Genomic DNA, 23,128 nt, shown 5'->3' on the forward strand with positions numbered 1-23,128 from the left:
CAGTGTAAAGACCTCAGAGCTGGACTGATGTGGTCCACTTTTTTGGTCTTAGTGAGGACACGAGCAGCAGAGTTCTGAATGAGCTGTAGCTGTCTGACTGATTTTTTAGGTAGACCTGTAAAGATGCTGTTACAGTAATCAAGCCTACTAAAAATGAATGCATGGACTAGTTTTTCCAGGTCCTGTTGAGACATCAGATCTTTTATCCTTGAAATATTCTTGAGGTGATAGTAAGCCGATTTTGTTATTGTCTTAATGTGTTTTTCTAAGTTTAGGTCTGCATCCATCACTACACCCAAATTTCTCGCCTGGTTTGTGGTTTTTAGATGTATAGATTGAAGTTTTCTGGTGACCTGTAATCGTTTTTCTTTGGCGCCAAAGACTATTACTTCAGTTTTGTTTTTGTTTAGTTGGAGAAAATTGTGGCACAACCAGTCATTAATTTCCTCAATGCATTTACCAAGAGCCTGTACAGGGCCTCGGTCTCCTGGTGACATTGTGATATATATTTGTGTGTCATCTGCATAGCTATGATAGTTTATTTTGTTGTTCTTTATAATCTGTGCCAGTGGGAGCATGTAAATGTTAAACAGAGGGGGGTCCCAAGATGGAACCTTGGGGAACTCCACATGTGATGCTTGTCTGCTCAGATGTGAAGTTACCTATTGATACAAAGTATTTTATTAGATCTGAGTGCTACATTTGACAATGTGACTCACTGCATTTTACTGAATGGTCTCCAACATTAGGTTGGCATCTCTGGTACAGTCAGTTTTAAGGTGGTTTTATTCTTATTTATAGGATAACTCTTTTAGTGTTGACATTGGCAAATCACAGTCATCCTTAATGAAAATGACCTGTGGAGTTCCTCAGGGATCTGTCCTCGGCCCTCTCCTGTTTTTTCTTTCTCCACATGTTATCCCTGGAATAGATCATCCATAGTTTTCACATCTAACTTCTTCCTCACATTTGTTTTAATTTAACTGTTTTTTGAATTATAATTTTCTTTATTCCTCACCGTTAACCTCATTGTGCTGTGAGTATTCCTACACCTAATATGTTAACTTTTAACTCTTCTTAAATGTTTTAATTACTTTTTCTTCACTTGTTCTTGTTGTTGTTCTTCTTCTTGCTCTTGTTACTATTAAAGTAAGCGGTCAGTTATACTTTCCATCTAATGAGGCACTCACACACACCCTTTACTGTAGTTCTGGTACTGTTGAAAGGTTTCTGTTTGACCAGCAGAGGTCTGTTACGACATGCAGACACACAGGCTCCACTTTGAGAGCTGAAATTTGATCACGCTTTCTCCACAGTCAAGCAGTTAATGTGAATCATTTTAGAGTGTCTGTATTGTCCCAGGGGGAGATGTGTTTTCAAAGTCTGTCTACACAAACTATAGAAATAACCATGGCCAACATATCATATGGATCCTCCTCTCCACCCAGTGTGCATTAACACAAATGAGCACTAATAAAGTTTGTTTGTTTTGCTCTTTGAAATTCCAATATTACCAACATTACTAACATACTCATTTTGAATCCAATCCAAATGTAATGTATGTATATCTTTAAACAACAAAGCAAACAACCCACACGGGCTCTTACACAAAGAGGGTTGGAGAGTGAAGGGTATCAACCCAACAGCAGGAGTGGTATCTTCTCATTTCGGTGACAAGGCCCAGGAGGACCACTGGCAGAGCAATACAAAATGAACTCAAAGCAGGCTCCTCATGCATGTTTCCAGACCAGAATCAGACTCTATGAGGGTGGCATGAGGTCCAGACCTTCTTTAGTGGCACCTGGTTGTTGCCTCCCCACTGCACCTGCTGTCTCTTTTATTTGCACCAAAGCAGAATTTAAAATGGTTTTTGTTTCCTAACTGGACAGACTGATATCCCCGAAGTTTAACTGACTTCGTGTTATACTGATCGACTATGGTTTTCTACTAATGATCGACTCCTAGTCCTACTGTGTGTTTACTATTTTCTTTCAACCCACCATTTCTGGGTCAAAATCACTAATCTGCTACACATTTCCCACAGTTGAGTTTTTTCTATTCTTATTTTGATTTCATTTCAATTCTACTCACATTGAGGTTCAACTCTGATTTTGAAATTTGGTTCTTATCTGTGTAAGTTTTTCTGTTATTCTAGTGATATTTTTCTTTTTTTGTGAAATCATTTTATTAGCAGTAGCAGAGCTGCTACTTGACTAAAAACACTATCATCCCATAGTGCTACAAGCAACTATTGAACAGAGGTTCAAAGACGAGCCAGATATACAGTACTGCAGCTGAACTGGTCATAGTACAGTACAAGAGAGGCACAGTATAGATGTCAGTGAAGACGAGCTGCTGAGATCTTTGCTGACGTAATCACATTCCCCACAGTGTCAAAGCAGCAACATTACACCTTTACTATAAAGAGAAGGGATTAAAAATCAGCTTTTGATGAGGAAGCACAACACGAAAAGGACCTTTTAAAAACTGTAAGAAAGTAGGGCAGATTATGCCCGGCACCTAAGCCTCTGCGGACATGAAACTTAAGTCAAGTGAAAAGAAAGCAGCATAAAGGCTGTGTGAATGTCAGCGGCTATCTTTACTCAGAGTAGATCTGCCTCAGCTTATCCTGTGTTCTGCTTACAGCAGCGAGCCAGTGAGTAGAAAATGTGTTTGCCATTTGTATCTGCCATATTTAGAGCTCTAAATTTTGAACACTCTAGCATAATAAAACTTTTACAGAAACCACACACACCACATTATCGTGCTGTACTCTTGAAATATGACAACAGCGACTTAAATTTGCCTGTCCAATAAGCTGGAAGCGCAGAAGACCACAGGACTTGTATCACTTTCACCTCGCTCAGGAGGCAGAGACTAATTTAGAATAGAGAACCGGCCAGTCCATGTAAAGCACACTCCTGGCTGGTTCTGTGGTGAGTTTACCTGGAGGATTGCTGGGCTGAACGGAAGGTAGCGAAGCGCCAGAAAGAGGGGTAATCTTGTCAGACCCCTGCAGCCCAGTCAGGGCAGGGTAGAGGGGCAGGACGCCCAGGGCCTTCCCCAGCAGTCGAGGCCCCAGGCTCAGCACGCGAACTTTCACATCCCGGTAGCAATGATTGATCATACGCAGGTGGACATTCACCCGTGTGGTGATGCGGATCAGACACTTCACCATGGCTGCAGCGTGCGCGTGCTTATCCTGTCCTTATGGTCCCTTTCCAGAGTCCAGGCCACAGGGTGTGTTTGTGTTAGGCCGAAGGGTTCTGCTTTAGTTGCGGAGGTGAAAGAGTGGGTTCCTACACCAGTACTACAATCACTAGCATTGGCCTGGCCTGGTTTGGCCCCACCCAACCCAGTGACATAAATGGAGTAAAAGACCCAGGTTATTTTCAGCTGGCGTATTAATACCGCTGCAAGTCACCCAGTCAGCACACACACTGGTGGGTGGGTGAGGAGGGGTGCGGGGAGCTTTCTTCAACCCACAGCAAAAGACCCTCTAAGACGGTACACCTGCTTCTGACCTCTGAGTCCACTGAGTGGTGGTATGTACTTAAAAGCCAGGCAGGCAGACCAGGTCTAACCCTAACCCACAAAAGGGGTGTACACCTGCTGTGTCCATCTCAGATAACAGAAACACTCAAGCCACCTGTTCAGGGCCAGCAGGCCTGCAGGTGGGCTGAATAAGTGACTTTAGTTGCCACAGTGTTGGCACAACATGCGGTCAAACATACACACATCTCCAAAATGCTGCACTGAAGTGAGGCACGCTGACGGACGCACACACCTGCAGCACGTCCCACCAGCATGGACTGCTCCAAACAGCTCTAGTTACATCATGTGCTTGTGTGTACAAGCATTTTTTTTTTTTTTTAAATTTCTCAAGAAGAGGAGGATCTCACCCATAAGATCGAGATTAGATCTTCATATTGACGATTTCAAATTTTGCGTGTCAGTTATTCAAGTGAACAGCCCCTGGCACTTGGTACGGTAATAGTGAGGAACTCAGTTCTTACCCTCCATGATAGATATGTGCACAGCCCTCCGACGCGTGCGCGGTACGCTGCTGAGCCGCGGCCCGTGGGTGATGGATGGACAACTTCTGCTAGGCACGAGGCCAGCCCTGCAGAGACAAACACAGACAGGAATGCGTAAACATCTGAGCTGTGAGTGAAGGTACTGTGGCCAGTAGGCGCTGCTGATATAAAGACATCTACAGTAGCTTGGTTCCTAAGAAAATGGAGGAAATTAAAGAAAATTGTGATCAAACATTCTGACCTCTCCTGAGTTCATAACTCTACCTGTGTATTTCTGGAGGTTCGCGTTTGATTTTGGCACTCTGCTCCATCACCTCTTTTGCCACTCGCCCACTGTTATAAAGCACAGAGACGATGCTCAGGATGAGTTCCACATACACGCACGCTCACACGCACAAAACCATTCACCCACCACGGTCTCACCCAATGCTATGAAAGCTATAACTGCAGTGGATGAGTATAGTAGATGAGCATCATGATTGATTTTGTCCTGGTGAATTCAGCAGTTTGTAACTGAATTACACCCAGTAAGACAAATGCACACACAGACTTCTTGGCAAAAAATATAAAAACAATGATCATGGTTTGCCCTTTAAAAGTGAACTCCACATTTAACTGACTCGAGTGTTTTCGCCATCTTGTCACTGAGAAACTGAGGTCAATCTAAAAGTAGCCATGCTTTTAAGCATACACACTCCTTTGTTTTCTAAATGGGATTATAATTTACAAAATGAACATGATGTTGTATTAACCAAGACTTAAAACTGGTGATTAAGACAATAAATGCATTATGAAAATTTTTATAAAAAGGTCATAAATTAAGAAGCAGGCTTTTCTGTAAACTCAATACTTTTTGTTGTTTTTTTTGCAACTAGAGGAGTGTCATGCTTTCTGGTCATGAGAAAAAAATTGAAATGCCATTTTAAAGGCACTTCCTCATTGGCTTTCTTTTGCAGACCCAGAAGTTCTCTATGACTGCTTTGTCACATTCCTTCAGCTGTATTTATGCAGACAGGTTTAAGTTTATTTTCTTAGAGTTTAAGATTTTCTACTATGGCCAAAATGCTTCCTTATCGCTGGTGTAAGGAGCTTTACTAATAACTTTTCAAAAGAAGATTTAAACAGAACAATGTTTGCAAAAAGAGACAAATTTTAAATGTAATTTTTCATTACAAACTAAAGAGTCAGAAATCTTAAAATCGATATCTGAAAACCAGTATAAACAAAAATACAAGAATTATAATTAGATTAATGTAGACAGGAGTAATAAACTAGACTCTTTGGCCACTTAATTAGGTACACCTGTTCAACTGTTCAAACGCAAATATCTAAATTCACTGCATGTAGGCATGGTCAAGACTGAGCATAGGAATGGGAAAGAAAGGGGATTTAAGTGACTTTGAATGCTGTCGGTGCTAGACGGGCTGATCTACTGGGATTTTCCCACGCAACCATCTCTAGGGTTTACAGAGAATGGATTAAAAGAGAGAAAATACCCAGTGAGCATCAGTTCTCCAGTGAAAAAAAGTCCCGTTGATGTCAGAGGACAGTGGCCAGACTGCTTCGAGCCAATAGCAAGGCAACAGTAGCTCAGATAACCACTCGTTACAAGCAAAGTATAAAAAAAGAGCATCTCTGAATGCACATCACAATGTTGAAGCAGATGGGTACAGCAGCAGAAAAACCACACAGGCCACTCCTGTCAGCTAATAACAGGAAACCGAGGCAGGCTCAGAACAGACGACTGGAAAAACATTGCCTGGTCTGATCAGTCTCAATGTCTCATGAGACATTTAGCAGGTAGATTCAAAATTTGGTGTAGACAACATGAAAATATTGATTCATCCTGCTGCGTACCAACGGCGACAGTGGTGTAATGTTGTGGGGGATATTCATTTTAAGCCCCGTGGTACTTATTAAGTATCATTTAAACCTTATTTCCAATGTTTCCAGCACCTTATTGAATCTGCCATGAAGATTTAAAACAGAAGCAAAAGGGAATCAAACCCGCTACTAGCACAGTGTACCTAATAAAGTGGCTGGCAAGTATCTAAATATTCCGTAATTTTTATGTCGTAATATAGATTTAAAACAGATCCAAAGAAAAAAGCGTGTCATGACATCAGTCCCCTTCATTTCCCCCTCTGTGTCCTCTGTCTTGGTAGGTGTCAGTCCTTTCCTCCAGGCAAAGGTACCCTGACTTTAAAGCACAGAAGGCCAGGAGGGCCAAGTCTTCTGGGAACACTTCTCTCCACTCCAGCTGGGGGTTTTCTGCAGTGTCCTCCCCTCCCTGTCATCAGTCATATTGCCTTGTCGTGTACTCTACCTGTAGCGGAAACGGCTGCCCTTGAAGAATAGGTTGCTGCTGGACACAGTGCGAACCTGACTTGACTTCTCAAGCCTGATGGAAAAAGGAAAAGAAGAGAAAAACAAAACAAAAAAGTAAAAGTAAAGCATTCAATCAAAGACAGCAAGAAGGAAAGCAATGACAATATCCCATATATTCTAGGGAGAATATGACCCTAATACGAACACACAGTTAAACCCCGAATGCCTGTGATCTTTTGTTTTCTGAATCTCAGAACATTTTTGCTTCTATCGTGTGTCCTCTTTTGCTCCCACAGACTTCCAAGAACAGTAAGATTTTAATAAATGGAAGGCTGATAAGAGATTAACAGTCTGCCACTTCAGGGAGTCATTGAAAGGGTCACGCTGGGAGCCTCTGAGCTCACACACTGAGCTTTTGGGGGTTTTTTTTCTGTTAACCATGATTCCTGGGCTGCAGAGAACAGAGGAGACTCGCACAGTTACTCATGGCTAAGTCAGGGGATCCATATCTCAGAAGGAGCACGAAAGTGCTTGTGGTCTCGTGCCAGTGCACAGTCGTTCACTACAGGTCAGCAGCAGCTCACACCTCATTTTCTCGCTGAAAAACAACCAGGAAGGGAAGTGCTCTGAGGATACTGAGGTACCATAATCCTACCCTGCCTGTCAGAGCAACTACATCATGATGAAAGGTTGAAAAGAACAATTAAATGACTTACTTATAGAAAGCTTGATTCTCCACTCCACACTTCCAAAGGTGCTTGCATGCCTCCGGTGTGGGTGCAAAGTATGTCAAGATGATCTTTTTGTCCTGCACGTTGAAAATAAGTGGGCGTGCAGGACAATATAACAAATTCTGATGGAAACTTTCTACAGACACACTGTCATCAAAACATGCTTTTTCCAACAATTCATGCTCTCACCTCCTTCTGATTTGCATATATGTGAAAAGTCTTGCCTTCAAACTTGAGTTTGGTCACCTCGTTCCTGTCCGAAAGACAATGCACACAAAGCCACAGCCTCTTTAAATATTCATTATAGTTCGCATAAACAGTCACAGATATGTTTTGGATGCCAAAATAAAAAAGTGTTAATATTCCCTGCAGACAGGGAATGGAGAGCAAGGGAAATCTGAGTGCTGCTGATGGCAAGCAAACAAAGCCATTAGCCTAAATGCTGCAAACATATTACATAATAAGTCTGGCTGCATAATCATGACGGTAACCTCTTGACTTAAAAGCATGCAGGTAAAAGTTTAACAGAAATGCACCATGCTGTGTAGACTTTCATTTAACCAATGAGGCATTTTCCTGAATTAAATTAAGCTCAAATCAGCTGCAAGTACAAGCTCCTAGTATCTTTTCTTGATCTAGTTTGCAGTTTAGCTGCTGTAATTAGCCATCTGTGTTCATGCGAGCCCCCGGCACGTGTCACAGGTAGAGGCAGATGGAGTCGCTCTGTTGACTGTGACTGTACATCCAGCTGCTGTGCACGCGCTGTTTCATGTAGATTACTCTGCATAAAAAGCATGTATGTCAAATAAGATTAACTAAAGGCCCGCAGTAAAAATGCTTGTCTTCTCACAGATCTGCTGTGAGTTGAGTACTCGAGGAGTGCGCTGCGATTGGCTCACATGAGAAAATGTTTCACATTTGGCTCACCATTTGAGAAAATGAACTCTCTTGTTTCCCTGAAGCACCACAAAACCGAACGGCGTGAAGGCGAGAAAAGCAGGGTTCCCAGATACATCCTGAAGCACACAAAACAATTTCAAAATAAAAACTTAATGAGATAAAACCGAAGAGGATCCCAAAGGAATATTTAACCATTCAAAATGGACAGAAAAGCATTTACAACATGTCTAAAGAGAGCAAAATAGTAATTTTAAAAAAATGCCACCCAACCTTGCATGGATGTGGATCAACACCATACGTCTCCAGCATCTGAGCTTTCTGTAGGAAATTTCGCTCTGATATTTCAGGTTTCTGTCCACTAAGAGAGATTTTCTGTGTCAGTCCACCACAAACATTAAAAACTAAATATCGAGATGTCTAAATGTGAAAAGGCTTGGAAGAGAGGAACGAACAAATACATTTCCAATAATGAGATCTACTCGTTTAGTGAGACTAAAAGAGGTAAAGATGAATAAGCGCCCAAACAGATCAAATATGAACACAAGATCAATTGAAGCAAATAAACTATAGGATGACAAAAAACAAAAAGAAACACTTATTATTGATGTCAGCTTCTTTCTGGCTGTCACATTAACCTAAGTATTCAGGGCAGCTCTGTGCTTACATGGTATTAAGTAAAAGACACACCACTAGTGGGCAGCAGTGTCTCATATGGTTTGTCCTCCCACAGCATCTAAAGTAGGCTTTTGCAATTCTATCTCTACTGTGACTCAGATTATTTCTTTAAACTGATTTTTATTTTTTTATTTTTGTTTTACTTGCCCCCTATTTGTTCCAGACACCTTTAACTATTAAACAACCTCAAAATAATGCAAGATAACACGGTGGCTCATTCATTCATTTTTAAAAATGATGCAGATGAATGAATGAAATGCTTAATCAGCTCAGCAGCTGTCTCCAAAGTGTTTTTTCCTGTGCCTCTTCATGAACCCGCTCCATCAGATCACTTTCACTGCTACTTATCAGGTTAATGCTGTGGCTAGGACCCGTCGCTAATAATTGTTCAAATAAAGGGCAAGCTACAGTCTAAGTGCTTTTCTCCGCTATCTGCTCAAATAACAGATGATAATCTGTCTATCCAGCCCAGCGCAAACCATTGATACCTCATCAAGCCAGTCAATTACATAAATGTCAAAGCAAGTCTAGTGTTTCTTTTGGCTGAGCGATTGCAGGTCATATATTTTGGCTCTTACATCAGCTCCGTCTTGTGTATGTCCGCAATCCTTCGCTCCAACTTCTCAGAATGTTTAGGAAAGAACTGGAACTTGGAGCTATAACCTTCAGGATGCTTCCCAGAGTCGTAATCACCGATCTCAGCTGGAGGGGGAATAACAAAATAAAAAAGATTTACATTTTAAACATGTCCACAGACATTCATATCAGATAGACGTTAGATTTAAATGCCAGGGGAGTCGGGCTAAACATGGCCAGATTTGTTTGTGGTTCTTGCCGTTTTGTTCTCCCTTAGATGACCCTGACGTTGATTCCTCTCTGCAAAGAGGAGCTGACCAGGCAGCCTATGTTTAATTCATCAGGCCATCCTCCTCAGGAGGACCTGCCTCCCTGTGAAGCCAGCTGAGACTGTGTGTGTGGTTCAAAGATGACAAGATGCCAGATAACAGCTTCAAAGACTTTATAACAGAGTGCGATTTTCTTGTTCATTACCTCGCAACTGACGTAATTATCATACGGTACAGAACAAGCTTTCATTGTTTCTGAGTAGTTTGCTAAATCACATAGAGCGAAAAGTTCATTGCATCACGTTAGGGAACTCTCTGAGGAGTATTTTTCGTTCTTGTGAAAAAATCCTCAGAAAATCTATTTTGCTTGGCTGGTGGTGTTTATCAGGACGGTGCTCTATGAGGCACAGTAAAACAGAGGTTGAGAACACAGTGAGAAGCAGAGAGTGGTACAAGTAATTTCCATCTGTCACTTTTCATTACCTTGAAGGATGTAGGCAGCCAGCATAGCCGCATCCGAGGTTTTGCACAGGAGCCGACCGTGATAGAGGTCTCTCTTGAGTTGCAGGAAGACAAGATATCTACAAAGGACAAAAACCACGTCAGCTGCTCTCACTGATTATAAGAAAACTGGTCATAAATACAGCTGATTTTCTCAGTGAACATTAGCAGGTAAACGATGAAGCAAGCAGGCATGGCAAACCCGAGCAAAGGCTACATGTTGTGTTCGTGTTCCCCATGGGTGGTTTGAATATTTCTTTTTGATTTAGTTGAAATGAGGGTTTTGTTTTGGGTGAAATAATGGCAGAAAGACCCCGAGGGAGAAGCTGCTACTGATGCCGCTGTGCTTTTCTTAAAATCTCCTGCCTAGTTTCAGGCTCATCGAACCAATCAGCTCCTGAATCGCGAACCTTAATGATTTGCAGCAAAGATGATGATGAATAATAGTAGAGATGAATATTATTATTACTACCATTATCATTACTGTTGTTATAGTTAGAGGTGAAAAAACACTAAAAAAAAAACCCAAGACCTGCTTTCTTTTTAGTGTCTAGAACATTTCCACAATGTTTTTTTTTTTTTTTTTTTAAATGGAGACATCCCATGTTATTCACATGGCAGCAGATTCACAGACCCTTTTAAAAATATGATGAGTAAACTGCACGCACAACAACATCCCCAGCTATTTGGTGCTGATGGCTGCTGATCTTTTGATTACACTTCAAAACATCTGCACACTGATATGAGCACTAATGAGCATAGCCAACTAATTCTTTTATACATAATAGCAGATTTTCACTCGTGATTATAAAGGGCTGAAAGAAGGATGTCAAGGATGTTACTGGGATAAAAAATATTGCCTATATTTAGTAAGTTAGAATCAAAGTAGAAGTGCAGACAGGTGAAGAGAGATGCTATAACCATAACCATACCAAACTGTGCTAAAAGAACAGTTCTGCATAATGGACATTGAAACGCCACTGCATTAGCTTATACATGGAATAGCCACAAGGACTCACATCTGCCATCAATAAACAAACCAAAAAGGAAACAGGAGGCAAATAAAACTGTAGGCTGATGTCAAACCAGTCTGTTATTACAAAATAAATTCAACCGACCATGTTGTTAATCTGGTACTCCCATTTTTGCTCTTTTTGCTGTTGTTTTTTTGTTTTATTGTAGGTGGTGAAAATCAACACCATGCTGCAATAAAGATAACCTGTAACTACAAATAACACTCACTGGACACTTCATAAGGTCCACTGTGGTATAGATTCAACAAAGTGCTGAAAACATTCCTCACACAGAGGTCCATACTGACGGGCTCATAAAGGGATGGCCATGGTCATCAACAATACTTGTGTAAGGTGTGACATTTACACAACGCTCAGTTGGCACTAAGGGGCCCATAATGTCCCAAAGTGTCCTCTTACACCATTACACCACAACCAAAAGCTTGAACCGGTGATGCAAGGCAGTATGGATCCATCCTTTCATGTTGTTTACACCAAGTTCTGATCTGGATGTTACAGCAGAAATCCAGACTAATCAGACCGGGCTGGTCAAGCTCAAAGCAATCTAGTCCAGTTTCACTGTGTGTAAGGCAGCGTTAGTCACTTAAAGCTGAAAACTCTAAAAACAATGAGCATCTGAAAAATGACAAGCTAATGTCAACATAATGTCAAACACTAAATGAGACGATCAATCGGAATGAGCTAAAACAAGATAGTCGATCCTCAAAGTCACTTAAATCACATTTTTTCCCAATTCTGACGCTTAGTTTGAACTTCAGCGGGTCGTCTTAACTGCTGAAATACACTGAGTTATTGAAATAGCTCCTTAACAAGCAGTTGAAAGGGTATACCTAATGAAGTGGCAGGTGAGTGTATTTTTATCTCTTATCAAAAAGCTGCCTATTTTGCCTTGAATTTAATTTGGTATTAACATAGTGTCCAAACAGTCCAATTTCAATGAGTGGGCGTACGCAGTGAATGAGCATGCAACTGATTATTTGTCTTGTCTGTGGTCTGCACCATGCTCTGCCCACTGCACTATAATAATAACCATGAACTCACTCCTTTCTCTCTAATTCATTTCCACTTTCAATTAGAAACCTTTGCCCCCATCTCATCTACTCATCTATTCTTTAGGTACAATAGAAAACATGAATGCATCTTATTACACAGCAGAGAGAGAGACGGAGCGGACCTCTCTCCTGTCAGTAATGAATACAAGTGCAAACTGACGCCGTGTGAACTCACAGCTGTTCGGTCCGAGTGAAAGTGTTACTTTCACCAATTTAAAGTGATACGTTATTAAGACAGGACTACATTTGAAGAGGATTATTACATGGAGAATGTGTGCGTTTGCACAAAAATCTTGCATGATGTTGCTTTTAATCTTCCAACCATTAACTTTCAGCACTGCCAGAGAAGGCTGTTACATTCCTCTGTAATGGTGTTCTGTGTAATATTCATCATAACGTTTTAGACGGTAAAGTGCTCAAGCATTTTAATTATGAAGGCACATGAATAATGTTTCAGAAAGAGGCATGTTTGCTCAGTCTAGAAGTTTCACAGCACAAATCTAATCCGAAGAAACAAAACAACGCCCCAGCACAGCTGCCATCTCTCTTCTTTCCCTCTTTAGCAAACTTTAGCTTTAGAAAAACAAGAAAACACAAACAGCCTTTATCAACTCATCTGAAGTGAAAGCCACCACAGTGGGTCATACCTAGTGATTTCCTCCTTGAGAGAAGCAGGATCAGGAGGGTAGAACTTAACTCTCAGACACATGGTGAACGGAGGCTGAGCTGGAGGAAACAAACAGGAAATATTTGAGACATGTGCGAGGATAACTTCAATAATTGCCAACAATCAGCAGAAACGTGAAATCTGACAAGTGCTTTTAGAAATGTCTTTGGTCAAATTAATTTATAGGTCTTTGTGTCTCTTGATCGATGCATACACTCTGTAACTCTGCTAAAAATAAAAAAATCAACCAACAATTTAATCAATTTAATGAGGCCAGGTACAATAAAAATATAACCTCTTCAACTATACAAGGCAGAAGACTTTTTGGGAGAAATATTCAGATCTACATGCAATATTGTACAAAAAATACTGTTAGAAAGTCCTCCTTTTAACGGTTTCCACGAGGAAACTTAGATTATAACAATTATAATCTATAATAATCTCTTTTTTTTTTATCCAGATGAAAGTCTTACTGAGATAATAAAAACATTGTATAGAGTAACCTGAACAAGGAAGCAGCAAAGATTTAACTATTAGAAACATAACAATAGAAATACAACTGATACATCAGACCAAATGACTAAAATGTAAAGCACAGTTCTTCAGACTTGAACAAACTGTTTACATTCCCCCGATCAGACTGACAAATAACTATTGATCTTTTTTCATTGCATTAAATTACTTAAATTTAATAAACTAAGCAACTAGCTTTTTCTGTTGCTACATCAAATGTACATCATATTGCTACATAATGTATGCGATTTTAAAAGATTTCCCAACTTAATTTCTTAATAGCTTAATAGCTTTCTTGCTTAATAGCTTCTTTAATTATAAAGACACAAAAAGTAACTGAAGTACTTACATTTCATTTGCTTTGCAATTGACTTTGTGAACTCCAACCAATGCTGCATTTGACAGAAAAACAGACAGATACAAATGTCACAAACATCCCCTGAGAGTAATCCACACATCAGCTGTTACTGCTGACAGTTTTACGTGGGAAAACCTGCTAACACCATGTATAGTGTCAGAGCGGTACAGATTGATCAGTGCAATAAGCGAATGCTGCATTGAACCTAAAGAATTTCCAGAGGTTTCTTTAATGACATCATCAAATACTTCAGGTAAATAAAATAATTATGGAAAAGTAATAGATAATGTTTCCCATTCCCTTTAATATTAAATGTTTATTCTTTATTAAAGCATTCAAAGATATATATAACTCTGATTTACTCCATAGAATAATACTTCAATTAGTTTATTCAGTCATCTGACATAATAAATTAATGACCGCAAGTTAAGCAGTTTAAACAAAGTTTACAGTTTGTGCATGAAAATGTGGCTGAGCAGGCAGGAATAGCCAGAAACATTTTAAAGCTACACTCTTGTACTCAAAAGATGAAAAAATAAATTATACCTGTAAAAGAGAATTTTTGAAAAGCAACACAAATGACACAGTTTTATTTTATTATAATTAAAATTGATCCATAATGTGGTTTCAACAATAGAAATATATCTCATTTTAATACTTCATTTAAATACTAATAATCATAATAACATTTTTCAGCAGCTTTGGTAATATTTTATCTACCCAAAAAATCAGACTTTAATTTTGTTTTGTTTATTTGCATTTTTTAAATAATATGCCACATTGATGATCTTTTATTATTATTATTATTATTATTATTATTATTATTATTATTATTATTATTATCACGTTACATTATAAAATTTAATAAAATACACACATGACAATAATACTAATACCGGGCTCTGGTGGCTACACTTGTGTGTTTCTAGAGCGAGATTCAGATCCTGCATTTCACTGGAATCGTATTCTCTCTCCATCTTTCTCCGGTGTTGTCTTCTCGCCAACCCAACCCACCCACAGCAACAACCACCAAAATAGCCCTGAGTGACAGCATAGGAAATGCAGCATCAGCAGAAATTGGTTCTTGTCTGAAGAGCTACAACACGATCTGTGAACATGTTAATACTTCATGAATCCAGCAGTGCAACTATATGCCTCACAGCAGAAGCGCCTGTTGGGACGGCCTTCAGTCTGAAAGGTGGCGTGAGTAAGAGACACCGAAGAACACAACTTTTCACTCTGGACCACAATCTCGCTCTAAATCAAAAACATTCAAATTTTAAACTGCAGGCATGCACGTCGTTTTGACACAATGCAACACAGTAATGTGTGCAAAAAAGTCACTCTTAGTTCACATTCAACAGCTTCTGCTTTTAAAAGTTTGGAAGCCAGAGATAAAACAAGGCAGTTTAAAAACTTAGCACTCTAGTTTCAACTCAAAGACTATATACTCTTTCACCAGAAGTAGGAACTGCCTCTCTACTTTTAAGATTAGGCTTAAAACGTTCTGTGACAATGAAGGACTCGACGACCACAGTGTTGCAGTTTTTCAGCGTCTTTTATTTTCCAGTTTTTAAAGTTCCGTCTTTCCAGCTGCCCCATTTCTGTAGCACACACCGCTCACCCCTCCAGTCCCAGCAACATCCTTAACAGGGTAGACTTGATTAGGTGATGAGGTCAGGTGTGCGAGCCGGCCTCCCCTGACACCACACCCTAAACCCACTGCTCGACCCCTCCCCTGCAGCTGAGCCACAAACCACACCCTGCCACACTGACCTTTTCAATAAAGCATATGGTTAGAGCAGGATCAGGTGGCCCTGAATCCTCCCTTAGTTATGCTGCAATAGGCCTTGATTGCTGGGGGCTTCCCATGATGCACTGAGCGTTTCTTCTCCATTTACCTCTTTTCACCCACTTTGAGTTTATAAGCCACTTTGCATTTAATGATTAGTAATTCTTAATCTCTGGATCTCTTCCACAGACTGTTTTGTCTCCTGTTTCCCTTCTCTCATCTCCGATCACTTGCTGCAGATGCTCTCTCTCTGAACCTAAAGCTACTTCCTGTTAAAAGAGTGTTTTTCCGTCCCACTGTCGCTCACTATCATTAAGTTCTTGCACAGTTGTCTGAGTGTTGGGGTTTTCTGTCAAATTACAATATATATTCCCCTGAGGCTATATAAATAAGATTGAATAAAATTGAAAATTATCTAAAATACCAAAGGAGGAATTGTCTGAGGAGCTGAAAATTTCCTTTCTTATGAACAATTTCAATTTAACAATAACTAACGCAAACACGTTAATGTATATGTCATAACATATAAGAAGTACGGATGGATGTTAATACCATTTCACTGGCACTATTAAGGTCAGATCATCTTCCAATCCCCTTATTGTCCCCTGATCATTTTTTTTATGTGCACAAAAAGTAGGAATGCAAAAGTTTTCAACATCAATACAGCTTTCTTAGCAACAGACTAACGTGTGACTCAGATGAGGCGAGTTTCATGTCACACAAACATACTACCATTTATAGAAAACGTTTTAAATATTTGAGGTTTATGATTCCAGTAAATTAAATAATTTTTAACATCTCAACTTTAACTGGTTCTCTATTTCCCTCTCTAGTAAAACAATGGGCCCATTAGGCATTAGCTGAACTTTCTATCAAGACTCAAAGCTCGTGCAAAGACATGAGACTAATTAAAGATAATCTCATCTGACCTCCAGGAAGAAACAGATGCCTTTCACCTTAATGATATTGTGTATTTCAAGGATGAGCATTTCTTTCTCTCAGACTAGATTTTAATTTTGTGAAAAGTACCTCACTAAGAAAACCATAAATGAAATGCACATTAGTATAAACACAAAAAACCTCTTGCCACACTCACAGATGTAAACACTTACCCGCTGCTTGTCTGGATCCACATATCTGATGCCAAAATAGTCTTTTTCCAGTAAGTTGAGGTTATGGCAGATGAGGTCAAACAGATATTGTCCCTTTGCATCCCGCTGCAATAGAAGAGCAGAAAAACTGAAATTCAAAAGCAGCAAATCACATATTCGAGCACATGGCCCCAAAAAAATTCAGCCAAGAAAAGCTAAGCCTTTAAAATGAGAAATATTTCCTGCTAGAAGAATGCTTTGCTCACTCCAGCAGATATATCTTGGATTCATCTAATATTAATACGAAGCCAGAGCCATCTGAAGTGTCTGGAATAAACCCCATCACACAGCTTAAAAAGAGAAAGGATTAAAAGTAATGAGGTCTTTCTCGGGTTTGCTTATATTTCTGAGTCTCACAATGAAGCTTCCCTCAGAGCAATGGTTCTCAAACTGTGCAGCAGGGCCCACTGGTGGGGCATAGAGCCACTACAGGTGGGACGCTGAAGACCAGGGGGAAAATGTGGAGTGAACAGTGAATAAATATGATGATTGGGGGACTTTCTTTCTGAACACGCTGTTTGGAAAGAAGCAAAAGAACAAACTGAGAGTTTCTCAGTATAATTGTTTAGCACTGGAAGTGTTTTACACAACTGCAGACACCTGCAGATTTAATTTGCCAATACATTAAAAGTGATTATTACAACTGTGTGCATCGCTACAGAAGGCCAGGCAGGGTAATAATTGAGTGCGTGGGTGACATACGGTACAATATCATGGCATATTTCGTGGGAAATACAGAAGAACTGAGCAGCTAAACTCAAATAACCTCAAATAGCAGAGCTGAAATTTTAAGCAGATTCAAAATCCTTAAATGGCAGGAGGTCAAGTACATTTAAAAAGTTTTAATTAAGCATGTGAAACTGAGCTGTCTACGACACTTCAGTGTCTCGGCTTCTGTGGTATTAACGCGTTACATCAGAGCATACGCCTAGTAAATGTGACGAGGTTAAAAGGTTGGTGATTAATCAATATCGGGAAGACAGCACCATTAATCCTAAGGCTACTCCAGTGCTGTCACTGCTCAACAACTACCACCCTGACTGGGAAACATGAGGCCAGGTACAAGATCACAGGGTTGACTTAATGTGGAACTTTTGCAAGCCTAAACCTCAAGTCCAGAAAGGTATAAAACAAACCAAGTCAGGCTTTCTTTGACTTAGCGATTCCACTACACCTAAACCTCTAGTTGGAGATAACGGGTATAATGATGGTGGTTATTTAATTTCTCTCTCCTTCAGGCTCTGTGCGCACTCATATATAAATGGGCATTTTACACATCATATCACTCTTTGATGTATGACCCCTTTGAGCTCCGCCTACTCCAATCAAAGAGCTTACCAGATGACGATGATAAAATCTAAATTAAAAAAAAAAAAAAAATCTAAAGAACATATAATAATCCTGGAAATTAACGTTTCAGTGAATTATTTTACTGCTCAGTGCGCACACGGTGCTGCTGCTTAATGCTAAGGTGATGGTTGCACACTAGAGTTCTTAACTTTTAAATTGGATACATTTAAACTCTGCTGTACCACAGCCTCATAAAGCAGATGTGGAAGTAGCTTTAGGTTGTCTGCAGATCAAAGCAAAATTTCATTGATTGAACGGGTATTCTTGGTGTGTGTTCTGTGTTCTTGTAGCTGTAGTTCCAGCAGTATAAAACATATTCCAGCACAGAATCTTTAAAACATGCTGTAAACACAGCGATCGTGGCTCAAGAGTTGGGTGTTCGTCTTGTAATCGGAAGGTTGCCGGTTCGAGCCCCGGCTCCGACAGTCTCGGTCGTTGTGTCCTTGGGCAAGACACTTCACCTGTTGTCTACTGGTGGTGGTCGCCTCTGTCAGTGCGCCCCAGGGTGGCTGTGGCTACACTGTAGCTTGCCATCACCAGTGTGTGAATGTGTGTGTGAATGGGTGGATGATTGTGTATAGTGTAAAGCGCTTTGGGGTCCTTAGGACCAAGTAAAGCGCTATACAAATACAGACCATTTACCATAAATAAAGGAATCGGTGAAACTGTGGAACTTAGAGAGCAAAAAAGAGAAAAAAGAGAGCAACTCTTGTGACACACAAAACTCAGCTTGACATTTCTTATCTTCATCTTATTTTGGTTCTTTAGACCAGCGGTCCCCAACCCACGGGCCTCGGACCAGTACCGGTCCGTGAGTCGTTTGGTACCGGGCCGCAAGAGTTGAGGCTCAGGTGTGAAATATGGTTTTCAGTTATTTTGTTATCGTTTTTATCGTTAACTCTGTTTTCCTGGGTCTTTTCACGTGTGTTATGAATAAATCTTCTTTTTTTCGGTACCGGTACTAGTTTTATTTTGTTGTATTTATCCGCGACACCTTAAAGGCCGGTCCGTGAAACTATTGTCGGGCATAAACCGGTCCGTGGCGCAAAAAAGGTTGGGGACCGCTGCTTTAGACCATAACTTCACTGCTTTAGTTGCATTACAAATTACACATCATATTGTACAGTGTCTACGTGCAGAGCGTAATGCTTTTCAGCTAATAAATCCTATGGACACTGTTCACAAAACCCAAAATAATAAGAAAAAAATGAGAGACAAGCTGGTGAAAAGCTCTTCTTCTGCAGAGAAAAAAAAAAGCTGTTCCCTAGCAAATCTTACATTTCCACTATTTATTTATTTATTTTTACAACAAATGTAGGTCAGATAAAAGAAGCCCACTGGTAGATCACAATGTTCGTCTGCAAGCTTTTAGTATCTTATTGCTAATATTTACTGCCATTCAGTGGAACTACAACACAGTTGTGTGTTGATGAAAGCTTTTAGAAGCAAAAAGGCCAGATATTTTCCCCGAGTGCTGTTTCAAAGCCAAACGGGCCTACTAGGACGGTAAATATTGGTATTTTCATATCCATCGGGGCTGGAAATATCAAGGCAAATTAATTCTAATTCCGCTGCGTTTCTGGTGTTTCAACTTTAGATTGTTAGTCGCAATTACAGATTTGAATTCATTATGAACTAGTTTATAACTAGTTTGATGGATTTGTTTGTTTGTTTGTTTTTTTTGGGGGGGGGCAGCCTCTAAAAGAAAGCAATCAAATCTAAAAAAAACAAAACACCCAGCTCGTGTCTGTGCCTGAATCTAATTGACTGAAGTCTTCCTAGTATTCAAGTCTCAGTGCTCACAGTGACTAATGAGGGGGTCAGCTGAGGTGAAGGTTGAGCACCCACAGTCAGCCGTCTGTCTTATTCCTCCTCCTCCTTTGCCCCGTGAAGGCAAGTAGAAGCGTTCCTGGCAGCACACCCCTGCATGTCATTACTCCGGCTGCAGATAACAGGCACTTCATTAGGAAAAGGCTTGTCAATGCCGAGCTTGTCGCTTACCCACCATGACTGTGTGCCAAATGCCCACTGGAGTTCTGCGACTGAGGGTAGCTGACCTTTATGCAGCGAGACTGGGGGGTTGCACGGGTGCTCGCCACTGTCACTTCAAGATTATTACTTTGTTGTATTATCACTAACCGATCTGACGTGCCTGTTTGAAAAATGGAACAGCAGGAACCCCTCAGTCTGCCTGGACACTATCACACATTGGCTGACAAATTAATGGAAAAACCAATAATAACATGCCTTAGGAAGAAATTTTTAAGTGTGCTGTGAAACTGATTCTCCAAGAGTCTGGATCTCTCCTGGAGGGATTAATACCATTCTCCCAAAATATATTTACTCATTTGACGTTTTAATGGCGCCACAATCTCCCCTATATGTTGACCCAATCAGTGACCACTGTGGCTGTGACCTCTGATCACTTAGAATAACTTTATATTGATTTGCAGTGGCCCTGGAGCCAATCCATGCCACCAAAAATGCGTTTGGGGTTAGGGATAAACACGGTTTCCCAAGAGTTCAAAATTCAGAGTTTCAGTCCTTAAACAGACACACAAGTTAAGCAACAATGATCTAAATGACTAAAGCGTTTAGGCACCATTCCAAATCTTGGTTTTATTACTGGATCCTAGAGCCAAGCTCAAGGAAACCACAGACAGCAAGAACCCAAACACATTAAAAAAAGCTTCTTTAACAGAAGAGTCAGACAGGACATCTGTTCTTTTGTTACATGGAAAGAGCAAGTTTGTTTAGTATTCAGCAGCAATCTCATGCATCTCTCTTGCTCCCTGGTGCCCTCTACACAGCACAGCTGCATTATCCTCCCACCACTCGCTCTAATTACAAGATAGAGGTGATTGCAAGAGAGAAAGAATGTCCTGAAATTTCTAATTAATTCTAATGAACCACTTCCTCGCTTTGACTGCAATTTTAATATAGCATTACAAGAGCCACAGCAGACTTACAAAAGGTTTTATTGATATAAACCTGTGGCAGAAAGAGTTTCAACACAGCCAGGGAAGCAGGTGTGACCCTGAGATCTCTGACGCCTGATCGTGTCGTGCCGCCCAGTTTGAAACTCTGAAAACAAAACAAAAAAAAATCTAGAAATAATCAGAGGAGTAAGAACACGTCATATTTTGAAAATTTGTTTAGTAGGAAAAATCGCATGTGGCCAAATGTGTGATACATATATTTAAAAATATTTTAAAAATTCACAATTCATTGCTTCAGCCTTACTCGGTGAATTTGCATAAAGATGCTGTTTCTTGAGGGTGAGGCAAAAAGTAGAGCTCAGCTTTAGCTTAACAGCCTCAGTCTTCTTTTGAAAATGCTGAATTTATCGATAATAAGACGTGGTTTAGGGAGCTGCTCGCTCTGGTTGCTTACTTAATGAATTTTTAAGGCCTTTGTCAGGCATTTTTAATATTCTAGCTTTTGGACAACTTTCAAAATGAACGCTGTTAAACAACTTTAAAATTTCAAGGTTGGTACTAGTCTGGATGCATGTCAGGTTAATCTGTGATTCTAAACTGGCCACTGGTGTGAATGTGAGAATTTGAGCTTTGTTAGCTCTCTGGTAGACCGATAACCTGTCGAGGGTACTCTGCTTATTGCCTGATGAGAGGTGGGATAGGCTCCTAAATTTTAAAAGCAGTTAGGAAAGTGAATGGATAAAAGTTACCTCTCTTTGACTGTGTCCTGATCTCTCGCAGGCTTTCTAACCAATCTGATGGTCTGTTCTAATTAATACAATCTTTCTCACGTCTTTAACTGAAAACAGCACAGTGGTTCTCCAAGATCCTAAAGATCTCCCTGTGTACAATGAGCACTTCCTCTTCAGATTAATCATTAAAACGGTCTCCATGTCACCAGATAAGCACTGACCATCAATAAAAGATTATATCACTTTATAGTGAGAGGAGTGGAAACACAAAAAAAGCCATTTAGTGTGTGTGTGTGTGTGTGTGTGTGTGTGTGTGTGTGTGTGTGTGTGTGTGTGTGTGTGTGTGTGTGTATATTTGAGAAGTGTAACCTTAAAGATACTTTTTGGCGTGAGGTGATTTCTTTGGTTTCATAGGCAGATTGCTTTCTTTCGTCCCAGCAGATTGAGGTATTGCACTGGTTAATGTTTCAGACAGATTCAGACTCCTGCTGTAGTTCAAGTCATGACCCCGCCGCTTCAGCTGGGAAAGGAGTGCACAAAGGGCAACCCACAACCGCTAACAGTTAGTAAGAAGCAAATCCTTACAGCACGTTTGAAATCAAGTCTGCTTCTAGCAGGTCTTTGCTTCAAGGAGCAGCAGATTATTTGTTGGGTGTAGGTCATTTCTGATTATTTTACACTGTTTTAAACTTCAGTTGCAGAAAATAAAGAGAAGTATCCAAGGATGATTTTAGAAATAAAGCTTTAACATTCAAAAGAGTTATTAATTAGTAGTTTGAAGCTGAATAGGACAGGAAAAGTGCTCGTTCTCTATAAATCTACTGAGTGCAAAAAAAGAAATGGCAAGAGTTCAATTTGGACCTCACAAAGCCAGTGTGTGACATTGAGTGATAATGGGAATAGATTAGGTCCCAAAATTTGGGAACATGTGGAGATTTGTTCATAGTTCTTCCTATGAGTAAGTGATTAAAAATACAACCAGTGTGAATTGAAACAATCAGACTTCTTCCCCAGCAATAATTTAATATACAATATCAAGAAATCAGTGCTCTATTGTAAAAATCATACAAAAGACTAATTACAAGCCTAGAAAAAGTGAAAATTCACTGACAGCTGAGGTCAAAAAACTAAAAAGACTCTTTGAGATGAACGAGTGTTTAAAGAACATCTCTAAAAACTTGCTCTGTTGACATACAGCAAGTAAACATACAGATTCTTTTCTTACTAGCGGGTCTGCATTAGCTTTGAAGCAGTTTAGCAACACACACTAATATAATGCAACACAGCATTACAGTAATGAGTCTTTGTACAAAACCCAGGAAACAGTTTGCAGTAAAGTCTCACTAGCAGAAAAGTGGGCCATCAAAACATGATGGGAATGTGCAAGGATTTGCCCCAGAAATGGGAGGAATCAGGAGAATAAGCAAAGCAAAAGGGAGCTACGGATAGAGAGATACGGACAATTGCTTTTAAAGCTCTCTCAGCAGCTGAATGGGTGACAGTTGAGTTCGCATTTGAAAGCGG

At 40.1% G+C, this 23,128-nt stretch overlaps 1 protein-coding gene across 3 annotated transcripts in view; it reads right to left on the bottom strand.

Moving 5' to 3' along the window:
* The window catches only part of frmd5a (FERM domain containing 5a), a 73,411-nt gene that overhangs the window by 8,537 nt on the left and 41,746 nt on the right, over nt 1–23,128 (bottom strand). The window contains exons 3-14 of one of the 3 annotated variants that reach the window (XM_086298628.1): nt 16,546–16,650; nt 13,633–13,675; nt 12,751–12,829; nt 10,000–10,097; nt 9,250–9,373; nt 8,267–8,354; nt 8,024–8,112; nt 7,286–7,349; nt 7,082–7,164; nt 6,364–6,438; nt 4,302–4,370; nt 4,017–4,123 (exon numbers count right to left, since the gene is read on the bottom strand). In XM_086298628.1, the coding sequence (XP_086154754.1) occupies nt 4,017–4,123; nt 4,302–4,370; nt 6,364–6,438; nt 7,082–7,164; nt 7,286–7,349; nt 8,024–8,112; nt 8,267–8,354; nt 9,250–9,373; nt 10,000–10,097; nt 12,751–12,829; nt 13,633–13,675; nt 16,546–16,650 (1,024 nt within the window). Of the gene's footprint in view, nt 1–4,016; nt 4,124–4,301; nt 4,371–6,363; nt 6,439–7,081; nt 7,174–7,285; nt 7,350–8,023; nt 8,113–8,266; nt 8,355–9,249; nt 9,374–9,999; nt 10,098–12,750; nt 12,830–13,632; nt 13,676–16,545; nt 16,651–23,128 lie in introns of all 3 variants that reach the window. The other 2 variants (XM_086298627.1, XM_086298629.1) reach the window with 2 other exon arrangements.

The sequence above is a fragment of the Aulonocara sp. 'chitande type north' Nkhata Bay genome, linkage group LG7, assembly GCF_057382095.1.
Source record: "Aulonocara sp. 'chitande type north' Nkhata Bay isolate Kocher_YH1m ecotype deep benthic linkage group LG7, A_spYH_male_GT1.1, whole genome shotgun sequence".
Lineage (NCBI taxonomy): Eukaryota > Metazoa > Chordata > Actinopteri > Cichliformes > Cichlidae > Aulonocara > Aulonocara sp. 'chitande type north' Nkhata Bay.